General features: G+C 41.6%; 1 protein-coding gene across 7 annotated transcripts in view; it reads right to left on the reverse strand.

The window, feature by feature from the left end:
* Window positions 1–26,114, reverse strand: part of nbeab (neurobeachin b) — a 190,953-nt gene that overhangs the window by 139,287 nt on the left and 25,552 nt on the right. For all 7 annotated transcript variants that reach the window (XM_068714813.1, XM_068714796.1, XM_068714833.1 and 4 more), the window contains exons 2-5: window positions 4,318–4,549; window positions 2,699–2,799; window positions 2,360–2,455; window positions 1,208–1,329 (exon numbers count right to left, since the gene is read on the reverse strand). In XM_068714813.1, coding sequence (XP_068570914.1) covers window positions 1,208–1,329; window positions 2,360–2,455; window positions 2,699–2,799; window positions 4,318–4,549 — 551 coding nt within the window. The remainder of the gene's footprint in view (window positions 1–1,207; window positions 1,330–2,359; window positions 2,456–2,698; window positions 2,800–4,317; window positions 4,550–26,114) is intronic.

Here is a 26,114-nt window from a genome sequence, read left to right on the forward strand (position 1 = left end):
GGAAGGCGCCAACCTTGGTCCGCTTCTGAAGATACAATTCTTTTATTTGCTGTCTACATGCCCTGCCACTGAGCTACGAGGCCCTCGGAGCGATGCATAAAAACAGGATTAGCTTGGCATATCTCAGCCTTTTTTGTGACTCTGTCAGAAAGGAATCGCTGCCGCATGAATACCAACAACTTAGGCAATATTTCTTTTTTTTCTCCCTTCTTTTTGATGTTCACATCAGAGAGAGGCAGAACAAGTCCTTCCAAGGTGAGTAGATTCTTTCATTCGACCGGTGTGATCCAGGTAAAGCAATGGCAGCCAGCAGACAATACAGCTAACAATACCGTTATCTCTGACCAATTAGTGTGAACAGTCTTCCCTGTCAGCCAACTCTACCTTTTCGTCTTTATTATTCCACTCTGTCTTTCATTCCCCTCCACAACTCTTGTATATGTCCCATTGTATTGAGTGATTTTCTCCCAAAGCTCCTCTCATAAACAGGAAGAACAGCAGCTGAATGTCACTGCACTTTTTAGTTATTGATTTTAGCACTAATTACCCACAAGCCCCTACAAGAGAAGGTATGTGGGCCTAATGTGGAAGATATTCAAATCAAAATGAATACCTCCGCAGTGCCTCCCACTGCAGCAGTGGCTGTAGTTCATGCTTCCATGGGTTGTAATCTCAATAATCTCGCCTAATTTCTCTCTCTCTCTCTCTCTCTCTCTCTCTCTCTCTCTCTCTCTCTCTCTCTCTCTCTCTCTCTCTCTCTCTCTCTCTCTCTCTCTCTCTCTCTCTCTCTCTCTCTCTCTCTCTCTCTCTCTCTCTCTCTCTCTCTCTCTCTCTCTCTTGTAATTCATGAACATTATCTGGAAAGAATGAGGCCCTTTCACACACCGGTGAAAATGTGTGTCTGTGCAACTTCTTTAACCTTGAAATACAAGTTCCAGTCATAATCTGTTTAGATGGGGAAATCACAGTAGGTCACAGAGTATCAGACCGCATATTGCTTTGTCAATAAAGCTGCTGGCAGCTTTATAAGACTCTGCAGAGAGGGAATGATTTCTAATACTAAGGCAATTAGATTGATGAAAAACAGGAAAGAGTAATTTTCTTCTCCTTGGTGTCATAATGTTACAGCACCCCTGTGAGAGAGCTAGGCACGTATTGCAGACATTGGAAACACGGAGTGCACAAATGTCAGTAATTGTTTACTCACCAGTAGAGATATGGTTTATCCTTGTCGACATTGATGTTATTTAAGGGATCCATCCTGAACCAGGTGTTGAATGTAAACCCGTTCTGATAAGGCCACTTAGCAATAGGAGGTAAAGCAATGGCCTGGGAAAAAACACAAAGAGATGGCAATCGTGCAGTATGAGAGACAATTGTATTAAAAATGTGTCGCACTTCTAGACTAAGTCACAGTGAAAACAACACAACACTAAGGTGCTAAAAAGTGACCAACTGGAAGTGTAATATGAATATGTTGTGCTTCTTTTGTGCCGAGTAATATTAATTAAAATGTATAAAATATTGGTCAATCAAATGTTCATTTCTATAAAACTAAATAATACAACTGAAATTGCAAATATGTGGTGACCTCCAGAATGGTACTGGGCGATTGATCGTACTACAATTCTTTTTTTGATTTGTTATGATGGCAAGGGTCCAGCCTCTTTGAAAATAAATCCAGCTGTGACTTCTAGCCTTACTTGCATTTGGAAAAAGTTGTATTATTATTATTATTATTATTATTATTAATCTCTATGATTCTTGAGAGGATAGTTCAAAACAAGTCATTAACCATCAGTGAAAAATTGTATTTAATGAAATTACTGCGATGACTCATTTGCTTCAATCAACATGCTTTGGAATGATGCAAAGGTAATGAACAGTATGCTGCACTCTGTAACAAGCGTCAACCCATCTGCCTCCACAACATCATCCCAAGATAAACTAGCAGCACCTCCGAACTGCACCTGCATCTCATTTGGTCACACTACGACGTCAACCCGACACTGGCTTGGTTAGTCACATTTTCTTTTCTCTGAACCCTTTAATACAGTTTCACTCCTGCTTAACACAGAGTACATTTATATGCAGTACCAGTGGAGCGGTTTCCATCTACATGTTAAGACCACTTCACACCTCTTTTCTTTTTATATGTGATCAAAATATACTAATGGAGGCAAATGTTTCGATATATGGATTTACTTTTTTTGTTGCTTGCTGAACACATCATGCGAGTCACCTTTGACATTCAACGATTGTCAATCGTTTTTTTTACAGAGCAGGTCTCCGTTAAAAAAAAGCACAGATTTGTGTCACTTTAAAATTGATTGCAGAGTGGAGACTTGTGAAAGCTTACTGCTGCACTGCGACCAGGGAAGTTGAAGAAGGCATCTGGACCGTGTCTCTGGGGCATCTGATTCAACACCGACAACATTTTGACCGCATGCTTCGGCTGCACAGGTGGCAAAGATAAAACAGGAGTAATAACAAGACAGTTAAGGCTTTCTCTCTGACTGATTGGACGGCAGTCAATACACTGTCAATTACCTCATTCACTCATCCTGCAGTTTGCCGATAACACAACAAGCCCTAAACAGATCAGTGTGATGGCTCTCTGGGGGCGACTCAAGTGAGAGTGTAAAACTAACATACACTTGTGTCTAAGTCGCCGCATTCGGTCCCTGCTATCACTTACCCAGAGGCCTCCTTCCCCTCGTAGCATGCTGAAGAGCAATTTCAGTTCCTTCACTGTGATGCTGTAGCTGGCCAGCACTCCCAACATGTCCACTAGTAAGTCTTTAAAAGGCAAGATAGCATCACCAAACACACACACACACACACACACACACACACACACACAAAGACAAGGGAAGAAAGAGGAGAGAGAGGACAATTATCATATGCAGCTGCATTTTGCAGGTGTTATAATTCATCCACACTGCACAGTGGGTCCTCACGGTGAAAAGTATTCATATGCATCGACTCCTGAGATAATAAATGAACTCAGAATGAAGCTAAATTAAAGCGAAACAGTTTTGTCTGTGAAATCCCATTATAAATAACACAGAAGCACTTCCACTACAATTACATGGAAACTGACTTGTAAATCATAGTAATGTCTAACCGGTAGATTGTTGAACTCACGGCAGGGAAAACGCATTTAGATTTGATCAGCAGCTGAAACATTATTTAGAACTTACACAAGGCATGGATCTAATTTACACAGGTAAAAATATCAAAGTGACACGGACTTCCACAGAGAGCCCCACAGGGACCTGAATACAGATTAGAGTGTAAAAAGTAGAAGTCCCTACAGACTGCAATGTTCATAGACAAAAGTTCAGGACTTAACTAGCACACAGGGACGACTACACCGCTATCAACCTCTGGATGATCACTAAATTCTAAATAAATGAACACTTATTTTTCAAAAGAGTGTCATGAGGCTTTGCTACTAGAGGGGCAAATATATCTAAAATATTCTGGCTACAGTATGTAAAACTGTAATATGTTTGTAAAGCAAAGACTTAAGCTTCCTAATACCAATTATTAAGTACAGTATAATTGTTTGAATTCAATTTTAATCAAGATTTACTTTGAAGACCATTGACTTTTTGCAATAGTTGATGTCTGAATTGATAGAATAGAGAGGTGCAGGAATGAGTCCTAAAACCCAGAAATGAGTCAAACATTTTTTGCACTTCCAATTATTGTTTTTTTAATGGCTTTTTGGTTAGACGTCTCTTAACCCAAGCTTAAGAGGTTTCAGCGTTTTGTTCTACAGTATAAGTAAATTCCTCCCTTGTGAATTTTGAAGCTTCTACATGTCTTTAAAACAGCTTTTGCTAACAAGTGGCTCAATGATCCTACAAACCATCGTCACACAGATCACATCAACCCTCCTGGTCTAGTTTGTTTATAGCCTGTCGTTAGCGCTTTACTTCTGGCAATCACGCTTCAAAAATCATAAAGTCAAAAGTGGTATTCCTTTGTGAAGATTATCTTGCAGAACAAATGTAATTATTATAATTGTTTGTTTGCCGCAGAGTTTATTTTCTGCAATAATTCAATGGAAAAACCATTTGCTTTTTGTCAAGGGTCCCAGGATGATGCTAACTTCCGGATTGGCCTACAAAAACACATTACCCCTGCAGCGCTCTATTGCTGACAAAAATGAAAAATGGATGACAATGAAAATAAAATACCCATACAAGAAGGCATAACCCATGTATACGTCACTTGCACGACATTACCAAGATAACAATCCCTCTGAAAATGAAAATGCATGCTCTCCCACTGCTACCATTATCATACCTGCTATCATGTCATCCACCGAGCTCATTTTGAGCAGCACCTGCTGGATGAGGCCCACCTCGGTGCTCGTTTGCAAGTTTCGAACACTTTTCCGCAGGATGGCGGTGAACATGCTCCAGATTTCAGCCTGGCAGGTGACGTCACAGTGCCCCAACAGCTCCACCATGCAGCCGATGCCTTCTGCATCCTGGATAATGAAGTTTGTCTCCAGGTCGAACTCGCCACCCACCAACTGCAGAACAAGATGGGGACAGACAGGGAATGCAAGAAAAGATTGGATTTGTATGCCTTTCACACGCTGTTTGAATTGTGTTCCGTTGATGCAATGCTCCAGCCTGGAGAAACGTGGATTAAACTAAACTTTCACACTGAACATTGCCGTCTGACCCGGCTTTCAACCCTGTCCTCGATCAGGTCTTTCCTCTGAGGTGAAATTAACCAGGAGGCCACTGCTGTGATGGTAACGGGCCGGCCAGGACCGGAGAGGTGGAGATCTCTCTCCTTCTGAAAGGTTTTGATCAGAATTTAAACACTCATGAAAACAAAATAGCCCGGCATGCTAATGAAAAGAGGAGGGGAGCGGAGTCCCTATTGCCCTGCTGCCCCGTTTGAGCCATAAATGATAATCACCATTAAGAAAGTAGAATACAACAATCAATAATGCAGTTCTTCAAGTTCAACAAGCATGAAATTAGCCCCCTAAAGAAGTGCATGGTATATATGGAGGGCACTGACAACAACCTGCTGGTGGGCATCAAAGCAAGCAGGTGGAAAATGGGTCTAGATACCACTGCACATTACTGTGACTGACAGGTAATAGCTGGGTGAAATCAAAAGCAGCTTAAAGTAGAGGAAAGAGACTTGTCCGTGGAGGTATGAATGCGGCCTAACCTCAGTCAACATCAGATCTTGGGGCAATTACATTTCAATGATGTGTGTCACTGGACTAAATGGAGAGACAGTCTTTCATCAGAGTGCAGCTGTTGTGCAGATCAAAGATAAAGTAACTCTGCAAAAGCTAGGTATGAAATGCAGGTGAAAGAAGAAAGTTTTATGGGAAATCATGTACTAAAAGGGATTTTTGATTAATCGGATTCAAACCGACGAGCCATGTAATACAAAGTCATTTCCAAATCGCAAAAGTTGCAACTGAAATGAAAAAGGTTTTGTTTTTTTGCTAATTGCAGCTTTTGCTTTAACCCGCCTCCCAGCCACTCTGTCTGGGGCTCATTCACATGAATGGAGGAAGGGAAATAACCCTGCTATTAGTGCATTTTACAGCTTTTAGGACCAAATGATGTAAATAACAGCTAGTTAAGTGTTCCTACTGCAACATTTTATTTACCTAAAAAGAGATTATTCACTGATTTACTGATGTCTCTGTCCCAATCTGAGTCTATCGGAAAAATAGTAATTTTGGGCCCCAAGGTATCAAGCCCAGTACGTTTTCTGGAGGCTTGAGGCCAAGGCCGGGTTTAAGGGCATTGTTGTTAGAATAGTGTAACTCATTTGGGGAATAGCTGAGTGTGTGCGGCGTGCGTAATGAGTGTGTGGTTGATCAAGAGCGATAGAGAGAGAAAGAGAAAAACAGTGGCTGTGCTCAGGGCAGACAGCTGTTGGCGATCGTAGCAGAGAGGAAATTAGCAGTCAAGTTTTCAAGTGGTAGTAAATGTACCGAGTAGGTTCCAGTTTGTCTCTGACTAAATGCTGCAGCTCCTGAAGATCGAAGTAAAGCTCCCGTAGTGCCCTGAAGTGAGCGCCAACATCGGCCCTGGAGGCAAAACAAACTCTCCCCCCCGTCCTTCCCCACCGGGTCTGGAGCCATGACGGCTAACAACATGTTTACTACGAGGCTTTCAGTTGACTAAATATTTTTAGTTGACTAAATATTTTTTAGAGCGGTAGAGCCCCTTAGTTTGTGTGATTTGGTTCAATAGCGTTACTGACTGGAGATCAGTAAGATTCATATTTATCAATGTTCAGACTGGGCCTCTGGGGAATTAGGAGAGAGGGGGCCGCTCAGATCGTATTCATTCAAGTTAAATCAACATGTTACCATGTTACCATTGGGATGGAAGTGATCACAGCCATAATCAGGTGTTGAAATTTGCTCTTTTATACTCCTGTAGTTTGTGAGATTTGTTCATATAACTGACAAGGGATCAGTCAGATTCAAAGCCTGTTGCTCTGCTGTGCTTTTTCAGATTCTATTAAAAAGTTAAGTCATGATGATTACATTACAAGGCTTGAAATTACTATATTCTACTACAATAGCTATATAAAGATATGTTATTCATATCAACGCATGCATCAATGCATCTCATTAACCTGTAGGCCAGCCTGCATGAAAGAGCAGTTTGTGTGTCGACTCTATCCACTGTTGTGTTGGTCATACTATAGCATGGTGTATTGTTTGTGTATGCTGAATAATATAGAAGATAAGGAACTTTTTTAAAAGTCGCATACTGAATCAGTCTAAACAAACATTGTTCAGCTCTACTTCCACTAATTTAGAGAATTAAATCTTATCAAGCACAGTTGAGCCACATTTAAGTGTCTACATCCAACTGTTGCTGCAGATACGTAGATCCTAGAAGTACATGATGGAGTGAATCTTAAGAGGTTTTTAGCAACTAGGTTAGTCTAGAAAAAAATGGCAACGCTACAGCTGCCAACATCATTTCAGAACCATCTCCAAAGCTTAAATTCAGCTTGAAAAACAGAGCCGTAAGGCACCAACAATAACAAGAGTTCCACAGACTGAAAACTCATGGGTTGAGGGTAATATGAGTCGGCTCAGTGGCCAAAATCTGCATACGAAACCTATAAAGCCAAAGCCGAGCAAGGTGTAGCGCGTCTGCCTTCTAAATATAGCCGCTATGTTAACTGGTATGGAAAATGAACAGACTGGTGGAAAGTTTGTTTTTGACATGCAGACAATCCTCTTTGCCAAACTGCCCACTCCTCCTACCACCTGCCTAATGCCACCATGCATGTCCTGCTGCACAAAGCCAAACACAATAAAGCAACATTTTGTTGCTTCCTCCTTCTGTCGGGCAACACATGTTGCCTCTGGTGGCCAAGTCTAATCAAGTAGTGAGCGTTACAGTTTGCGGTATGATATCAGTTTGGTACCAGAAACACTGCATCGTGCCTTAAACAAAAAAATGTATGGGCAGTTACACAAAGCAATAGAAACACACATAGTGGATACACCACACACACACACACACATGTTCATTAACACATTTACGCAAGACACACAAGATTTTATATATATATATATATATATATATATATATATATATATATATATATATATATATATATATATATATATATATATATATATATATATATATATATATATATATATATATATATATATATATATATATATATATATATATATATATATATATATATATATATATTCTCTTTCTTTTTTCTTCTCCCACAACCCCAATGCTTCTTACTGTATGGCCTTCTGTGGCATAAAGGAATACCAGGAACTGCCTTTGAAGACGATACTTTGAAAGGCTGTCAAAAGGTTGTTATCTTATATAAGAAAAAAGAAAGGCTTCCGTTTCAGCCATCATGGATGCAAGCAAGTAGGAGAAAAGAGTCACGAGGTTTAGACTAAACCTCGTCATTCAACGCTATTGTCATTATTCCTACTACTCACAGGCACAATCCTGAGAAGTGGTATAATTGCACATTAAGATCCTCAGAATATTTTTCACATATTATGCTTCAAGAGGTTAATAAAGACATGAAATCACTGATTACACACTTAATGTGTGGAGAGCCGAGCTTCTCTGAGCAATACAATAATTCTACAGAGGAAATCGATGCCGTTTGAATGCCACTTAAGTTCACTGATGAACTGATGTAAATCATTACATTCTCTGCATAAAGAGGCAAACTGCTGTTCATAGATTACAGCAATAAAAGCTAAATTGTTCACAACCCGTAACCAGTTAAATTCATTCTAACAGCAGGCATTTGTGTGCATTGAATTACACACCTGTGTAAACAGGTTTTGAAAAATGTCCGTGGGTGTCATGTTTAAGACACATACCATCTCGCTGACTTATTTCCTGTTGTCTCCCATTTAATAAAAGCAGATTGCAAAAAAAAAAAAAAAAAAAAAAAATTTTTTCACAGACAGGACAAGCCTGACAAAACGAAAAATATAAAAAGGTCCAAAGAGCTGTCAACAGAACTTTGAGAAAACCATGTTATGGCACTAGTATAAAAAATGTTACCACTCTTTGTTACAGCTTCATTAGGACAAAATGGCCACTCTAACTGAGCTTCGGAGTGATGGAGAACCTGCCAGAAAGACAACAATCTCCTTACCAGTCCATTAATTAGGCCTTCTTGGTAGGCGATTCCACTCCTACAGAGAGATTCCACTCCTACATTAAAAAGGCATGAGGCAGCCTGCCTGGAGTTTACTTAACGACCGTAAACACAAGACAAAAATATTCTGTTGTCTGGTGAGAATGATGAGAATGAATGGAACGTTGGCCTGAACGTCATGTGGCAAACCAAGCGGCAGCTCACAGCTACGGCTCATCACCTGACTAATGCTGCTCCAACAAAGACGACGACGACGACGGTTGCAGCATAACCAATACGACTAAGAAAACAATAAACAAAAGCTGAATGCAAAAAGACTTCGGAGTGTGGTGAAGATTCAACGTTCAGCCTCTCAGCACACAGCACAGTCAACATGCAGTGGCTCCATGACGAGACTCTCGGTGTCTAGTGACCCAGGGACCGGCTGAGGACCGGAGGTGGCCGGCTGTTTGAAAGTCTGGTGGTGCGAGCGCCGAGGCTCCGGTATCTTCTCCCAGAGGGGCAGGAGGCTGAAGAGACTGTGTGAGGGGTGGCTGGAGTCACGCACAATCATGGTCGCTTTGCGGGTGAGGCGGGTGTCACAGACGTCGTGCAGGGAGGGGAGGGAGGATCACCAATGATCCTTCCAGCTGTGTTCACTGTGCGCTACAGGGCTTTCCTGTTGTAGTCGGTGCAGCTTTTTGACACAGTTTGTCAGGATGCTCTCGGTAAAAAAAGTGCACATGATGGGTGGGGGTGTTCCTGCCTTCTTTAGAAAGTAGAGACGCCTCTGGGCTTTCTCTGCCAGTTGTGTTGTGTTGGCTGTCCACGAGAGGTCCTCACTGATGTCCACCCCCAGGAATTTGATGGTCAGTGGTGGGTGTTGAGTGCGGCCTCTCCGGAAGTCAACAACAGTCTCCTTGGTCTCGCTGTTATTCAGAAGGAGGTTGTCGTCTCTGCACCACGTGGTCAGAAGGCTGACCTCCTTGCTATAGTGGGTCTCATCATCCTTGGTGACGAGACCTACCAGAGTTGTGTCATCTGCACATTTCTTAAACAATGCTTAATGCAATTTAAAAAGGTGTTACACTTTACATTATACAACAGCAGTCTGTGGGTGTAGCACAGCATCATTTGGCAAGTGAATGATCTATTCTGCAATAGTGGCCGCTGCTACATTCTCATGTTTAGGAGGGAACAATAGAAGCAACAAGAGGAAGAGACAAAACACGCCGGTTGAATTTTTTCGCTCCCTCCAAAACTCCCGTCTAAATTATACAATTAATTTACTTTCTGGTTCCCTGCTGGCTCTCCAGGACTTATCTTAAATACTATAACAGCAGGAAACACTGGCAGTGAGAGATTGCGGCTGTACACTCATTTATTTTTGCCCCTATCTCTGACTTCTGCTCCCGATGGTTTCCGATGATAGAGCGCTGCTAGCCTTGGTCGGTTTACCACATTAGACCTAACGGCAGCTCAGGGTGCTGGTGAGACTGAGCTCCTCTGCTGAACCCTTTCTCACTGAGACTCTGACGATAGCCCTATCAGTCATCTGCACAATAAAGTCGGAGTTGCTTCGGGAAACAAACAATTGTCGTAAATTCAGATGCAAATGAGTCAAGATATTCAAAGAAACCAAAAGGTTGATTTAACAATTTAGCACATTGATTGCTGGGCTGCAGTACTGATTCATACTGTTAAGTGTTGCTATTATCTATTTAGCTGTAATGTAAGTATGCAAGCCAATTGGAATTGAATCTATTTATTAAAGTGACAATATACAAGTGTTTGGCTTTAATTTATCATCATGAATTTAATGTAGATAGCACAATGTAATGGCTATTGAATAATGTAATCAGCATTTAGATTGGTTCCCTATAAGCCCCGCTTTCACTATGCAATTCTGTCTGCCACCGGGTCACACTCACCCGAGAAAATGAAGCCTTGATTTACGACACAAAGGCAGAGAACGCCGCCTGAGTTGCACCAATAAGATAAGAACGTAGTCTGACGGGGCCTCGCAAACTCTTTATTGCCACCCAAGTTGTGAACGGAAGGGCGTTACAGCGACCCTTACGCCGTCCTTTCCTTTCACAATAAAAGGCCTAGACGCATACAGTGCAACACTGCTAACCATAGAGCAGTTCACCAAGAGGCAATTCTACCATACCCAGGCAGCAGAAGTGGCAGACGCCGGAACAACCAGAGTAACGGTAACGATAAAGGAGGGTCTATTGGTAGATATGGATCAGTAAGTTTGTTGTCTTTAGTGTATAATCACTTGAAAGTAAGAATGTGTTGTCTTTTAGTTACCTTAGAATAAGCCATTTATATCTATATATGGAGCGGGGTCCTCTTTGGAAAACTAAAAACAACTAAAACCTACAAAAACAACGACTAAAACCTCAACTAAATGGCATCAGCGTATGAGAAATAAGGAATCATATTAAGAATTCTGGAGGAGTTCATCGTTGCAGGCCTCCTCATCATGTTGTCAACATGTTGCCAATGAATCTGCCAGTCAATCTGTGTTGTGCCTCTGTTGTTCACAGTTGCCATTCGACCCGATGATTTCAAACTTAGCTTGAAGCATGAGTAAATACTGAAAAGCACGCCCAAAAATAGTTTTTTTTACAAATGAAAACAAGCTTATTAGCCTGCAGCTGTGTATGTCGACCCGTATTTTTCTTTCCGGATGGGAGAACTGTTAATAAACGTATGGTTGGTGATAACACCCTCAGGATTCATTCATCCATATGGGAGCGCTGACCTGAAATGTCAAGCCAACTAATCATTCTGCGTACAGCAGCGTGCTCTTTTCTGTGTCTGTGTCTCACTAAAGGGTGGAAATTGAAAAATGATGGGCTGACTGAAGTCTTTCAGGAGCTACCGGTCTTTGAAAGTCTGCGTTGAATTCCTAGTAAAAGACAACTTGTCAGTCAGCATGTCAAGTGTCAGCTAACGCATTGATTTCTGCACACCCACCCAATTTGCATTCACGTTGTTTTCACTCAAACAGAAATGCCAACGGAATTAAATCGTGTGGCATTTCTTTGAATGCAACATAATTCAACATCAAAGAAGGTTCTATATTGTGTGAATGCGCCGAACTGCAGAGGCACACAAACGCACGCACGCACGCACACACACACACACACACACACACACACACACACACACACACACACACACACACACACACACACACACACACACACACACACACACACACACACACACACACACACACACACACACACACACACACACTTCCAGAAAAGCTGAATCTAGTGGAAGCACAGCGTAATGGAGGGAGGCAAATTCAGCAGGGAGTAATCCATGCTGTATGATGCAAATACTTATGTGCTGGTTCAACTCACTGTTGTGCAGATAGAGGAAGAGCGAACCCATTTCCCTGTTTGCAGAAGAGGGGCCAGCGGAAGAAGGAAACCTGCCTCTTGCAGCTATGGTTAATCGTTCAATTTCAATTAAGAATATCTGCTCAGGATTATGAGGACGCTCAGAGGCTCAGTGGAGCTGCAGGTCGATGATTTACAAAAGCAGAGAGGAAGGTTTGAGAAATAACACTAGAATATGAGGCAGGAGAGTAATACCACTTTAATTAGGCTCTAGCTGATATCTATGCAGCTGGAGCTGGCAGACCTGTCAAGGTGGTTACACCAGAGTAGTGACAGCTAGCTCCCTTCACTGTAATAGCGCAGAGACTTAGAGAGAAGGATTTACCATTCACAAACTGGAGGTGGAACTAGATTAGCAATAATGCCTCTCAGTCAATCTCGCACATTAGCCTGAGGCCCAGTGAACTGCTCACAAGCTTATGCTGCATTCACGTGGAACCAGGTAGACGGCAAAACCGGATGTCATTTTAGTGGCCGGGTCAGGATGGTAGAATCGGGCGAGGCCTTCGGAGGATACCAGCAACAGGAATGGTAGACGCCATTGCTGTCCAAAAGTTGAAATGTTTTAATTAGTGACTTTACAAGGGGATGTGCGTAGCTCCCTCACACAAGGAGAAAGGTGTTTGCAATAGAATGTCAAGAGAAAGCGGGATTTTAAACCTATATGCATTCCTAGAATATTAAATAAAATGGTAGATAGAGAAGAATTGCATTGAATATGTTTTTTGCATGCTGTCCAGCAGGTCTTGTCCGTCTGCCTGGTTCCATGTGGATGCAGCATTGTAGTCCCTTTTCAAGTGGCTGGCCAGGAAAGATTGAGATCCTGTGATGTTACTGTGAAATCCGGCAGCGCTCGTTGTGTCTGAGGAAATGAAAGAGCCTTAGCTATTATTGTTATTCTCCTTTAATGTGCTGGGAATAGTAAATTCCACCAAGCAGGCAATTAGTTTACAGTGCGGCAAAATAAAAAATTGTTTATGTGAAAGCAATTAAGGTGTGTGCTTTAGTTTAATTGTTCACCCCCGTGGCTCCTTTCTTCCAGCCGAATGATCATGAGCCTCAATCAACTATGTTGTTGTTCTTTCTTAGAAAGAAATACATTTGTGCGTCATCGCTATGGAGGCAGAGAATTAAGAGAGTTCCATCTGAGCCCTCGTGAATCCCTCCACTTTCGACTGCTTTTGATTAGGCCGGGGCTGAAGGTTCGCCGTCGCCATGGTGACAGGCAGCGAAGATTGGACTTGAGACAGTTTCCAAGGGAAGCCTACAGTGGCTACTAAATTGGGTGAAAATAAATAGAACTGATGTCCTATTTACAAAGGCTGCTGGTGGAGTGCGCAGTGAAGGAGTCTCTTGGGGGCAGATGTGGAGCCCACGCTGGTTGTCCTCCCAGATGTTGAACAAGAGAATAGAATGAGAAGCGTTCCAGGTTCAGGAACACAGTCATCCAGTCTGCCAGATGTGGACAGTAGCAGATCCTGAGTAATGTCCTGTCCACCATGTTATTTTTGAATTAATATTAAGAGATGTGTAACATGCCGTTTCCCCTTTTTCCAAAATCTAATTTTTGCCACTAAAATCCCTACAATCACACTAAACTGTGCTCTACTGCCTCATCACAACCACAGACTGCAGTGGCTTGATAAAAGCCCAGGTAAAAGGTTTGCCTACTTGAAGTGCATGTAACACTGAAACAGATTCTGTGTGGTGCATTTGTGTGCTAGCATGAAGCTGCTCAAATATATGATGGTTAGTGTCGCAAGCAGAAGACCAAACCAGGGAAACAAAAAAAAAAACATGGATGTCGTCAAAAGGACCATATACAGTAACTCGCTGACTTATTCCAGTCAGTACAAAACAGAAGGCAAACTCTCAGAGTGGACGCAACAGTTAGCTTAGCACAATAACAAGGATCAGCTCAGCAGAGTCAGAACAGCCTGCAGCTCCCTTTTAAAACAGAATGCAGTCAAAGGGATAAAGTATGATGCAAAAGCGGCGTAAGTAAAGAGGGGGAAACAAATAATTGACCATTCTGAAGCCAAGTGCTTAGCAGCACCAGAGGGAGAAAACACAATATCCATATAGAAGACTTCCAACAACCCCTCTCACTTCACAGCCACTCGAAAAAAAAGAAAAAAATCATTTTTCAGCCATGATGAGGAAAAGGCAGATGAATGCGTTTGAACTTTTCAAAAACGAAAGACTTAAAAGAGAAGTTATCTAATGCTAATTCATTCACAACTTCACAAAAGCAGTAGCATGAATACATTTTAATTTCTACAGATATTTTGTTCTCACACATTTTTGGAATATGTTATTGAAAAAAATGATGAATACTTTTAAAATGCCTTCATTGTGAAGTGTAGGTAGTTCTATGATTATGAACAAAAGACAAGAGGACTGAACAGAGTGGAAAAAAAAAAAATGTTCGACACTTTTAAGTCATTTGGATGCTGGAAGTGAAGTGGCAAATAAATGAATTCTTATAGCAGCAGTTGTAGCGCTAATGTAATGAAACTTGAAGGTTAGAACGTTAATAGTTTAACAGACCATTATATCAGGCTGCCAATATAGTCATTATGACTATAATTATAGCCAGTTCCATCATACTAATTGGTGTTCATAACCCTATGTAGAAGTGATTTTCTTTTGTTGTCTGTTGGATTATTACCAGCTAACATCTCATTCCCTACTTCCGAGTACACAGTATACACTTGTGTATTGCAAAAAACAAAAAGTTGATCAACACAAATCTATTGCCAGAAGCACAGAAAGAGGAGGAAATGAATCTGGATTTTTGTTTTGCACCCCTGACATGCAAAAAGTCCATAAATTGGCAAACTGCACTTGTTGTCAAAGCACATGTTATCCCAATTGCTAAGATGACAATCATTAGCATTTAGTTCCAGTCTCTCTTCAAAGTGTCAAAAGCTGAAACGAATGACTTGGGGAAAAGAAATGTGTGAGGATATCATGCAAACATTTGGACATAATGGCGCCGCCACTCCAGGGAAGAGTTGAGCTGGAAGCCTATCGAGGGCCATTCTTCCTTTACCCTAAACATGCTGCCAAAATAAAAAAGGTCAAGCCATTTAAGGACCAGGGCGGTGGAACATTGACAGGTGGGGGGGGGCTTCTGTGGTTCCATTAACTTTGATGAATGGTCTTCACATCAATGCTGACCTGTGCTAATGACCACACTTCGAATGCCTACCCACTCCGCCTAAATGATGAGTTAAGCACAGCACAGATTTTGCACACTGGGTGAGAAAATGATTCTTTTTCCCCTTTAAAAAGGAAATAATAATCATGTACAAAACAGAAAGAAACAGAGGGGGGAAAAGAGAAAGGATTAATGAGCCAATTTGGAATCATTAAAGTACTTCTTGTGTATCTGTTGTTTGTTGTTGTTCAGTCCCTAAAGTAAAATCATGAGCCAAACTTCAATAGAAATGTAGACGTTAACGTCTAGACTTGAGTTTTCAGAAATGCTAACAATCGATGTCCCAGACTGTTGACATGTTGAAGCGGGGATCTCAGGCATACTGATAATTACGAGTGGAGAGATCCACTACTGATGCAAAGGATAACAAAAACACAAAGAAGTCACTATGTATAAACATCAGCTGCCTCCCTCTTTTTCTTTTTTTATATATAAATAGGACATAGCCTCAATGAGAGGAAAGCTCCTATCCCTCCCATCTCGTCTCCAACATCCTTCAGCTGCTAGCGCGTCGTTATTGACCACAATAAAATCAAAAGCGTTGCAGTGTCTCGGACAACTGGCAACGAGGTCAAGGTGCTTTCTGGAACCGCATGAACTAGATGCAACCTTGTGATGGACATGTGGGCGTTTTAGAATATACTAGTGTACGAGCAAAAGAGAGCATGACAGACAGAGAGAGCACAAGGCTTGTGATATCTATCCATCTATATATACAAAGTATATATATCTATATATCTATATAGATATATATCTACATAGAGATATATATATATATATATATATATATATACACATACACACACTATGAGACTGTCTCTGAACAGGACCCTATCTAGCTCCTGACATGCTTGAGAGAGTGGAACACTTCCTTATTTTCTTTATCTGGGCTCATATTTGCATTGCCCCCCCCATCACCCAAGCATCATCATTGAGGGGATAGTACATGACTGAATAGCTCTAGGTGAGAGGACACAAGGACTGCATAAAACCCACTTCCTTCTGCGTGACACCTGGAGAGCCGCCTCTCATTCACAAAGAATTAGGCTCAGTCTAACGGCTAGCAGACAGCAGCCACCTGGTGTGTCTGACTTTACATGGCAGGAGATGTACTCAGAAATTCAGAGTGTGTGGATCCACGCCAAGTCTATATTTGACGTCCATATGCCCAATAGTGGTTGAGCTGTGTGGAAAAAAAAAAAGCACTTGTTTCCTCATATTTATCATTTCAGTGGTAAAAGCTAAACAGGAAAGGGCTTGAAAATAAAAATAAAAAACTGGATCATAAATCATGAAAAGAAAAGATTACAATTCATACAAGGAACCATGAAGTCAACAATTACAAAAGCAATATTTAGGAACTAAAAGTCAATCCCACCACCGACCACTGAGTACAGCCAGTGTGCCTGTATTTACAGAAGCTACACAGGAGCATTGGCTGCATTTAAACAGAGGCCAGCCGAAAACCTACCAGTGAGCACTGAAGGGCCTGGAGAGAGAATGTGACCTGAATTTTAGACCAACCCTCTTCATGTGACCAGACTGTGATTGAGATGTCAGGAGGGTCGTGTGTATTGTTTGTGGAAACGCTGCTCAAGATTTAAAGATTACAGTGTTTATGCTCCACTGAACTGGATGCCTGCAGCATACAAATGCGGCTAACAAGCCCCGAGGAAAGTGGAAATGAAAGGTGTTTCATAACGATTCGGTCTACCGGGGAGTCCATCGCTGACGATGTTGGAAAAATCTTTACAGTTAATGGAGCCATGCTGCGTTTCTTCCCGTCTCCAAATTGAATTAAGAATGGAACAAATGTATGATCTGTCTGTAAACATCTGGCAGTCAGTTTAGTAACAACCTTGTTTTCCCACCTTGTCATTACCAGCTGGACTTAGCCTAGTCATCATCGATCAGTTAACTAAAAGCCGACACACTAAGGACTCAACGCATTCGATTTGCGGCTACTTGCAAAGAGTTAAAAACCTCAGATAAAAACGTGATTTCATCATCTCAGCCAGGAGAATCATGCTATCCTTTGAGTGTGTCTGCGAGTGAGGGTGCACCTCTGTGTCCGTCCATGGCTAATCTCTCATTCTGCTTCAGCAAACTGGATAATATTCTGGGTGCCCAGTTACAGCTGAATTCTCAAGGACCTCTTGAGGTTGTGGTGACTCACACTTTCTAAAAAAAAAAAAAAAAAGCACCTTTTATTGGCCGTTTCATACTGCCATTGACTGCCTGCTGACTCCTCACTTACTAATCTCAGCAGGGCCCCCTGGCCGGTAGGGGCCACTAGTGGTGACACAGCTGAGTGCATCGCCGACCCCCAGCAGCTACTCTCCGCCAAGAGACAGGAAACAGTCGGGGGGGGGGCTATCAGCCAACAGCTAATGCAACTACCAGCACACACCTTGCTGAGTACAGCCAATTAGCCAATTGTGGGTTTTATTCATTAAATCACAGAATACAGCAGTGGTTGTTGCCGACACACCTGCGGAGATCTGGATTTTTTTGTTTAAAGATGTTTTTAACACACCTTGTGCTTTTGGAATATGAATTTAAATATCGTGCATTCTTCCTGTATGTGTCCATTGAACCCAAATCACCACTACATTAGTCCTGGCAGTTATTTTAAGCTCATGTAAACTATATTTCACAGTTTTAATTGCCGCTAAATTCCTTTTCATCTCAAGGTCATAGATTAATAGTTGCTGCAGCAATTTCAATGTTTTTAATTACTGCAACGTGTACCTCTAAATATAAAGGATACAATATATTAGTCATTTGCCAATAAATTAAGTAAGTACACACAACAGCAATCTGCAGAATACAACACCTTTTTAAGTTTGTTTCACTATTTACACTCAATGGTTAATGACGTAATGTATGAAGGCTGTGCAATGCGCGATAACGACAAGATAATGAAAAAAATATCACGGCGCATATATAAAGCCGCAGGAGCACCAGGGGTGAACGATGCCGTGAAGTTTCGAGGTTGAGTAAATACAAAATGTTCAAATGCAGACGCTCTAGCTCCGTCAACAGTCGCACAAACACTTGACCGGACCGGCTTCAGCGGAACCTCAAGGTCGGAGTAGATGATATTTTCCCCTGGCTCCATTTCACTCCAAACAACAGGGTGAGCCCGGGTTAATTGGACCACAACAGGGACACTCGAAGACAGCATTTGGTGCAGATTCCCCGAGAGTGTGAAAGCATTGGATACCTAGACAGACAAATTACATTTTTACAAATGTCTGATTTCATTGGGCACAATCTTGGTGTATTTTTTTTTTTTTCTCCTTTTCTTGAGGTGACATCCAATCAACAGCAATGTGTGGATTTAACAAAGACGAGCCTTTATGTTTATTCTAAAGTCCAGTCTAGGATTAAGTGGCTACCGGGAAGGCAAACGCATTGTGTGCGTTTGTGAATGAAGTGGAAATCGGGATGGCAGAAAGTAACACGAGCCAATATGTTTACCGAGAGGTTTGAGATCATCATGAACTGTGCGGTTGAGGGCAGATCAACAGCGATCGTATGGAGCGCACTGTTGCTGAGACTTGGAACTCGTCAGCCCAGCAGGCTAAGCCTCCAGCAGCAATCAGACTTTGAAAACATGGCAACGATACAGATTGTGAGGGAAAGAGCAAATGAAAGAGGCGAGAACGCTACAGTAGGAAGAACAAAGAAAGAGAGATGTATAAGGTGTACTGATGACCCTGAATAAAAACAAGTCAGTCATGTTGTCTTCACTTGCTTGTTTTTCATTCAGGGTCAAAAGCATGCACTGGTAATAAACCGGACTAGATGAAACCTACAAAACACAAAAAAATAATAATAGGGTAAAGTTTGAATACTGGAGCTTTCGGGGAGGGGTCAGGTCTAACTACACCGAGGCAAAACACAAGTAAGACTTTGTGGTGATTATGACCTTACGCTGTGAGAAGGCAGGGGAAGATCGCGTGGGTGAAGCCCGGACACAACTGACGGAGGCCAGAGGGCAGGGCAGTGCATCTCCCCATCTTATCTCCCCATCACCTGCAGCGCACAGCAGAGTGACCGCGTCCCACCAAACATCACGGCCGCCTCATGTATATCTAATCTTTTCTCGATCACAGCTGCCACTGTACAGCTGCATCGAATGCCCTGGTCTCTGCTTCCTGCCACAACATCAGCATGTGAGATTTCATGTCTAAGATGGAATAACGGGATTCTCCTGTAATAGCCAATCTATGCAGGGAGGAAAAAACATCAAACTGAGAGAACAACATCAACTGGAGGAGCAGTCAAACAAACATTGTATTTTTAACTCACACCCGCCCAATAATGTGTTGTCACTTCACCTTTTACACTCATTCAGTAAACCCACTGTATACACCCATTATTTATATACGACGTTCATCTTTAGATTGGAAACTACAAATTACCAAACTGAATGCAATCTTCTAATTTATATGACTTTGTTTTATATTTTAACTATGCAATATTTTGCCCCCCATTTTAACTTGCATTACTATGGAAGCCCATTTCCACCACTGTGAGGAAAAAATACATACAAGTCATTATAATGAGATACTATCTCAAAATTTCGACTTACCATCTCAAAATTTCGACTTACCATCTCAAAATTTCGATTTACTATCTCAAAATAATGAGATACTATCTCATAATTTCGACTTACTATCTCATAATTTCGATTTACTAAATCAAAATTATGAGCTGGTATCTCATAATGACTTACAGGATGTGTATTTTTTCCTCACAGTGGGCTTCCATACTTTACTTTATGTTTAGAGTCTCATTTTGTTTTTACTTGCATGACCTTCTTTTTCATACATTTTTAATCAGCGTTGTTTGAGGGAGCCGGAGACTTTAGATTTTCATTGCCAATGACTGCTTCTCTGTAATTGTTGCATGAATGTGATCCGTAAAGAAGTTTAATTTTTACTTTTCTTTAAATGTTTCCCCCCGAACTGACACAGCTGCTACAATTATTTCAAATCACAGAGAAAATGATATAAAATCAGCAGTCCCCAAGCAAACACTAAAAAACATTTGAAATGGATCGAAGAGAATGGTTTATCTCACTAAAAAAAGACAGCAGCACAGAGACATGACCTGGATATTAAACACACATTTCATTGTCACGTGTAAGAAGCCTTGGGAAAGGTGTTAACTCTGTCAGTTTTCATATTCTCTGCCAATAAATTAAGGCGAAGGTAAAATGAAGCAAATTTCAAAAAGCACAGAAAGTGGCTTTTGTCTATAGCTGCCTGGACTTAAAGCAAAATGGTCAGGATGTTTGATCACGCTTATTCACTTAATTAGAAGTAATAGCATCACTACAATTTCCATCCGCAGGAAAATGGAATAAATGGAAATGCATGTCAAGTGTGGTAAAAATCATTTAGTAGCACAAAGGACCATGAAGGTCCTGCTATTTCAATGTGTGGTGTCACATTAATCATAATTCCCCCGATATAATAAAAAACACTTGATGTTTAATCTCTCTGCTAATCAGGAAGCTTTCAAACTAAAAAAAGACGGCGCAGTTGTAAGAGTTTTTAAAAAAGGTAGCTTTCCCAGCGAGATGGGATATCTATCTATCTATCTATCTATCTATCTATCTATCTATCTATCTATCTATCTATCTATCTATCTATCTATATAGATATGTCTATATAGATATATCTATATAGACATATCTATATATATATATAGATATATATATATATATATAGATATATATATCTATATATATATATATATATCTATATATATATATATATATATCTATATATATATATATATATATATATATATATATATATATATAGATATATCTATATATATATATATATATATATAGATATATATATCTATATCTATATATATATAGATATATAGATATATATAGATATATTATCTCAAAAGCCAAACAGTTTTAAAAAGTGTGAAGGTGAACTTGAAAACAATTGAACATAGGGTTTCTCTTTCCAGAATATGTCAAACCACTCCTACATTGATCTGCCCTGTTTTCACTCCCACAATTGACTTAAAGCTCATCATCTCATCATGAAATGTTAAAACTAAAAATCATATTTCAGGGCAAAGTAGCCGGGTCCTAAAAGATTCCCTCGAGGCCATGAGGCGACAGACCACTGCCATGATCCCTCACCCACCAGCTGCCCGTCCCGATGATTTCAGCACCGAGGACAGCTCCTTTCTGGTGGAACACAGCGGAGAATCGGCGCAACGTTTCTGACCTGTCCAACGGGAGGGTCCGCTTTAGGTTCTACACAGAGTTCTCACTTTCTATGGATTCATGATGGTGTGAAATGCTTTTACACAGCGTTTCCACCGTGTAGCCTCAGAACCTCGTCATGTGGAGCAGCCAACGGTCAAAGAAGTGAAGCCTTTCATCTGTGGCCAGTCTTACACTTTAAAAGCAGCCAGAGTGCAATAAACTTAAATGGGGATCAAAACCCAATAACGCTAGTCGGTTTGCTTTTGAATAGCACTTAAGGAAAGAGTGTGACAGCACTCTGCCTTTGTTTCACTCCACTAATTAATGACACCTTTTAGCTGGCAGCATTCAGCGGGGCATTTAGTGGAAAAGCGGTCTAGGTCCAAGGGGAAAAGTGTCCCAGCCACACTGCTTTCCCTATCTCATATTCACAGCTTACTGTGTGGCGACAGAGGCATGTTTACTATTCTGGTGGGTAGCATCATCTGGTCGTTCCTCTAATCCCTTGAAATGCTTGGAATTGTAAAACAAGAGGAGTGCTCACCTCTCCAGAGGGGGAAGGAAGAGAATTAAAAAGGCAACCTTGCAGGAAATGTACTTTGCAAAGGAAAGAGGAAGTGCTGTGTGAACACATCTACAAGGAAACCGTGATTGAATAAAACACACGTCATCCATGGCACACAGGAAAGAAAATATGTACAGTCGAATGTCAAGAGAGGATATCAGGTCAAATTTGAAAGACGGCACAGGCATCAAAGGATGCAAAAATACAACATTTCTACACGATCTGAATAGGAACACCCCGTTAATCCAAAGTCAGGGTGCAGAGACATGAAGCTGCTCTCCAAAAACTATAATTGTGTACACCGGCAGCTATCATAACTTAGTTCTAAATGTGACCCGAGATAGACAGTCACCTTGACGGTACTCTGCACTGCAGCATTCTCCTCTGTTCACCTTTGTTGACGCAGACAAGCCATGTGACATAATCCCATAATACAGGACAACTGAAACAAAAACGTCTTCCTCTCCATCTCCGAACACACGCGTATCAACCGAGCCCCTCTAATTCCCAGCTAATTAAGCACATCAGATATGGAGCAACAGTCGTGTGCCGGTATTAACCCCGGCTGGTATCGACCTTGAGATAAAATATGGTTGAAATCCAGCTCACATTTCAAAAAACGCGTCCTGTTGCATCGACGCTGGATGAAGCCGACAAGCTGGGGATAGACCTAACAGTCGAGGGGTTTTGTGATTAGTGTGCACAGTTTCCTCCTGCTGAATACTGCTGTCAAAAGACATATGCTCTCCGGATGTCTCGTACACTGTAAAGAGAGGAGAAAAGCGCATCCAGACAGAAATATGTGCTGCTCGTTTTCCATCTGGAGGAGGAGGAGAGGAGAGGAGTGGACTTTAAAAGGTCCACTGCTGATACAAACATCTCTTGCTTGATAGGGGCAAAATTACACTGCAATGCAGAGATAGAACGGGGAAAACAGAGAGTGCTGAGATGGACCCTTTGGAAGGCAACAAATGCAAAAAGATGAGAAGGGGATGACGGCAGAAGAGCTCTTGACTCTGTCCTCTCCACATCATCAAAGAGCCATTCCCCGTTACCAGGCTGGGACGAGATGTCCTCGGGTTAGAAAAACAGGGATCAGTATGCAGGTCACAGAACTGGGGAGGGGGGGGGGGGGGGAAGAAAGTGGTGGAGACAGTTCAGTGTTTACTGCGGTGATCCCCCACTTCTGTCTGACCACAACACTAATGACACCGTTTCCTCACAGACAATGTATCAACCCTCTGGCAGCAAGCCACACTGCTTCCTTCCACAGAGCCATTATGATATTGGCAAACCTCAGATGACACGTGCAGACAGACACATGTCGTCCGGGCAACAACAGCGTTGAACACACAGGAACTACTTCAACAATCATCATATATAATATAATATAATATAAATATATATATATGCCAACATATGTTTTCTGTCTATTCTGCATGAGGGCAGATCCAACGTAGCTACACGTCCACACAGTGTTGACATGCTGTAAACTGTAATAAACTGTTGTGGGTTTGGAGGCCGAGGCTTTTATTCTTCAAAGTGAAAATCACAAGAATATACTTGCAGCTGTGTACTTGAGGTCAGAGCTCTCTGCCTTGTAGTGAATCATATTTCATCTAGCAGCGGTACTTTGGTTAAACACCAAAGGGTAACCACTGGGTTTATGTACAATTAGCTGAGTAAATAAAGAAAACATACATTTCCCTTGTCACAATTCATAAAAAAGGAAAAATGTAAATTTCTGAGCCCCAAAACAAGAACACAGCACCTACCTTGTCACACTCCCTCTCTCAGGGATAAGCATAATAAAGCGTTTCCCTTTTTTCCCTTTCTTTGGACTCCATTTCTCTGAATACCACACTCACAATCCTCGCCTGGGGTATGTATATTTAAATCCCCCTGATCTTTTTGCAATTTGTATTTACAAGTACCACCAAGCAACCATCCACTATACTTCAAATGCTTTAGATACCCAACATGCCCAACCAACAGAGGCTTTCACAGCTCACATCTGAGCCGCCTGACGAACAGTAGATATAGCGGACACGCAACATCCACCGCTTGAAGATATTCTGTAAGATTCTGGATGGAAATATGGATAAACAAGAGCAACACAAAAAGCAACGGGGGTGGCAGGTATGGATTAAATAAATGAGGACACTGGTCGTCCATGCATCATTATGCACAGATACTAGTTTTTCTAATAGCCGGTGGATCATTAATCATGTGTTCAAGCTCATCGTGAACGCCTCCGCAGAGCTTTGCATATTCAACATCGGAGTGAGGCAGGGGTCAAGAGGGATACCCTGTCGTCTCGCAGTCCAGGTACATTAACAGCTTCATGGGGACTTCAAAGGCATTCTGCTAGGAGTAATGGGAGTAAGGGGGGGGGGGCTGCTGTCCTAATTCACTGACGTCCATCATCTGATGTTAAACCCCAACAGCTATGACAATCTGGACAACGGCAATATCGAGAGAATCTGTTGCGATGCTGCACTAGGGCCCTATGCTTTCCGCAATGCGGAAAATACAGACGGAATTTGATACTAAAAAAAAACACGAAATATTGTGGAATTTGCCAAAATGTGGATGTAATATATAAATACGCAGGGTGTTCCCTGCAATAATAAGAGGCAGGAAAAAACTATTCTACGTTTTGTTTTAATTTATGGGTACCCTGCTTCTGTCCGTCTTTTACTGGGAGCGCGCGCACACACACGCACACACGCCCGCCCGCCCGCCCGCGCCCGCGCACACGCACACACACACACACACACACACACACACACACACACACACACACACACACACACAAGCACAAGCACCAGCTGCCCTCTTTCAGCAATCTGTCACCTCCACAAGAGCAGGGCCAGCCACTCCAGCCACTCTCCTCACCTCCGAGTCCTGTCCTTCTCCCCCCCGGTCCTGCAGGGTAATTACTGCACTGCGTACCGCCTGTCCCACCTGCCTGGCCTGTCACTACTGGGAAATGCACGGTCATTACCCCGAGACAAAAGGACAAATCTCGTTCCATGCCGGCCCCATATGCTCCACTTGATGCTTAGGGTGAAACCAGTAACATACCTGCTTTATAGTACACATGCATGAACATGGCAGAGGAACTGTTCCTGTATTCTAGGCCAGCACTTAACAGCAAAATGAAGAAATCTCTGCTCCTTTGTGAGGATTTACCTATGGCGGCTGGTATCATCTGTGATTCTCCTCTCATGCCACATGGAATATGAATTCAGCGTAGCCGAATATTATCCAAGGCGGGCTAGACACTTGCTGGATCTTCCTCCTAATCCTTCTAATTCAAAAGGATGCATGCTGCTGGTGTGCCGACATAAACCCTCTCACCTAACATGCAAGTAGTCCAGAATCATAAAGTGAATCAAAGCAAAACACAGCAGTGCAGAAAAGTTGAAGAAAGTTTCAATGAAAATACAAGTAACAAAAAGCAAAAATGGAAAATAAATGATTATCTCTGAAGTGCTTCAGGCAAGGTGTCAAGGTTTTTCTGGTTTTGGAAAAACAACTGCCACAAGTTCCAAAAGAACTCTGGTAGCAAGTGAAGTTTAGTGCAGTATGCCGAAAAAGTATGTCGAGCAGGTTTACTACACTACAGTATGTGCAAGGAAATATCACATGTATAGGCAGCGATGCTGTTTTGGTGAAATGTAGTTGAATATACAACTGACTGATTGGGGATTTATTTCCCTCTTTTTGGTCTTAATATTACATTAACAGTCGTCTATCTATTGTTCAGGTAAAAATGATTGTTTTCTGATACACCGCTTTCCTGAAGAAGTATTTTTGCTTTCTGCTTAACAAAAAAAAAAAACGAGTAACCGTATTTTTAAGTAAACAGATTAATTTCATCAAAGACATAAGGTAATAAATTACCAATCTTAAATAAATCTGGAATATAACGCAAATTTTAAAAAAAATGACCCAAACCACAACCTCAAAGTTTACTGCAGAATTAAC

This window comes from Cebidichthys violaceus, unplaced genomic scaffold (assembly GCF_023349555.1).
Source record: "Cebidichthys violaceus isolate CVI_PGR_0920_01 unplaced genomic scaffold, fCebVio1.0.p SCAF_1, whole genome shotgun sequence".
Classification (NCBI taxonomy): Eukaryota; Metazoa; Chordata; class Actinopteri; order Perciformes; family Stichaeidae; genus Cebidichthys; species Cebidichthys violaceus.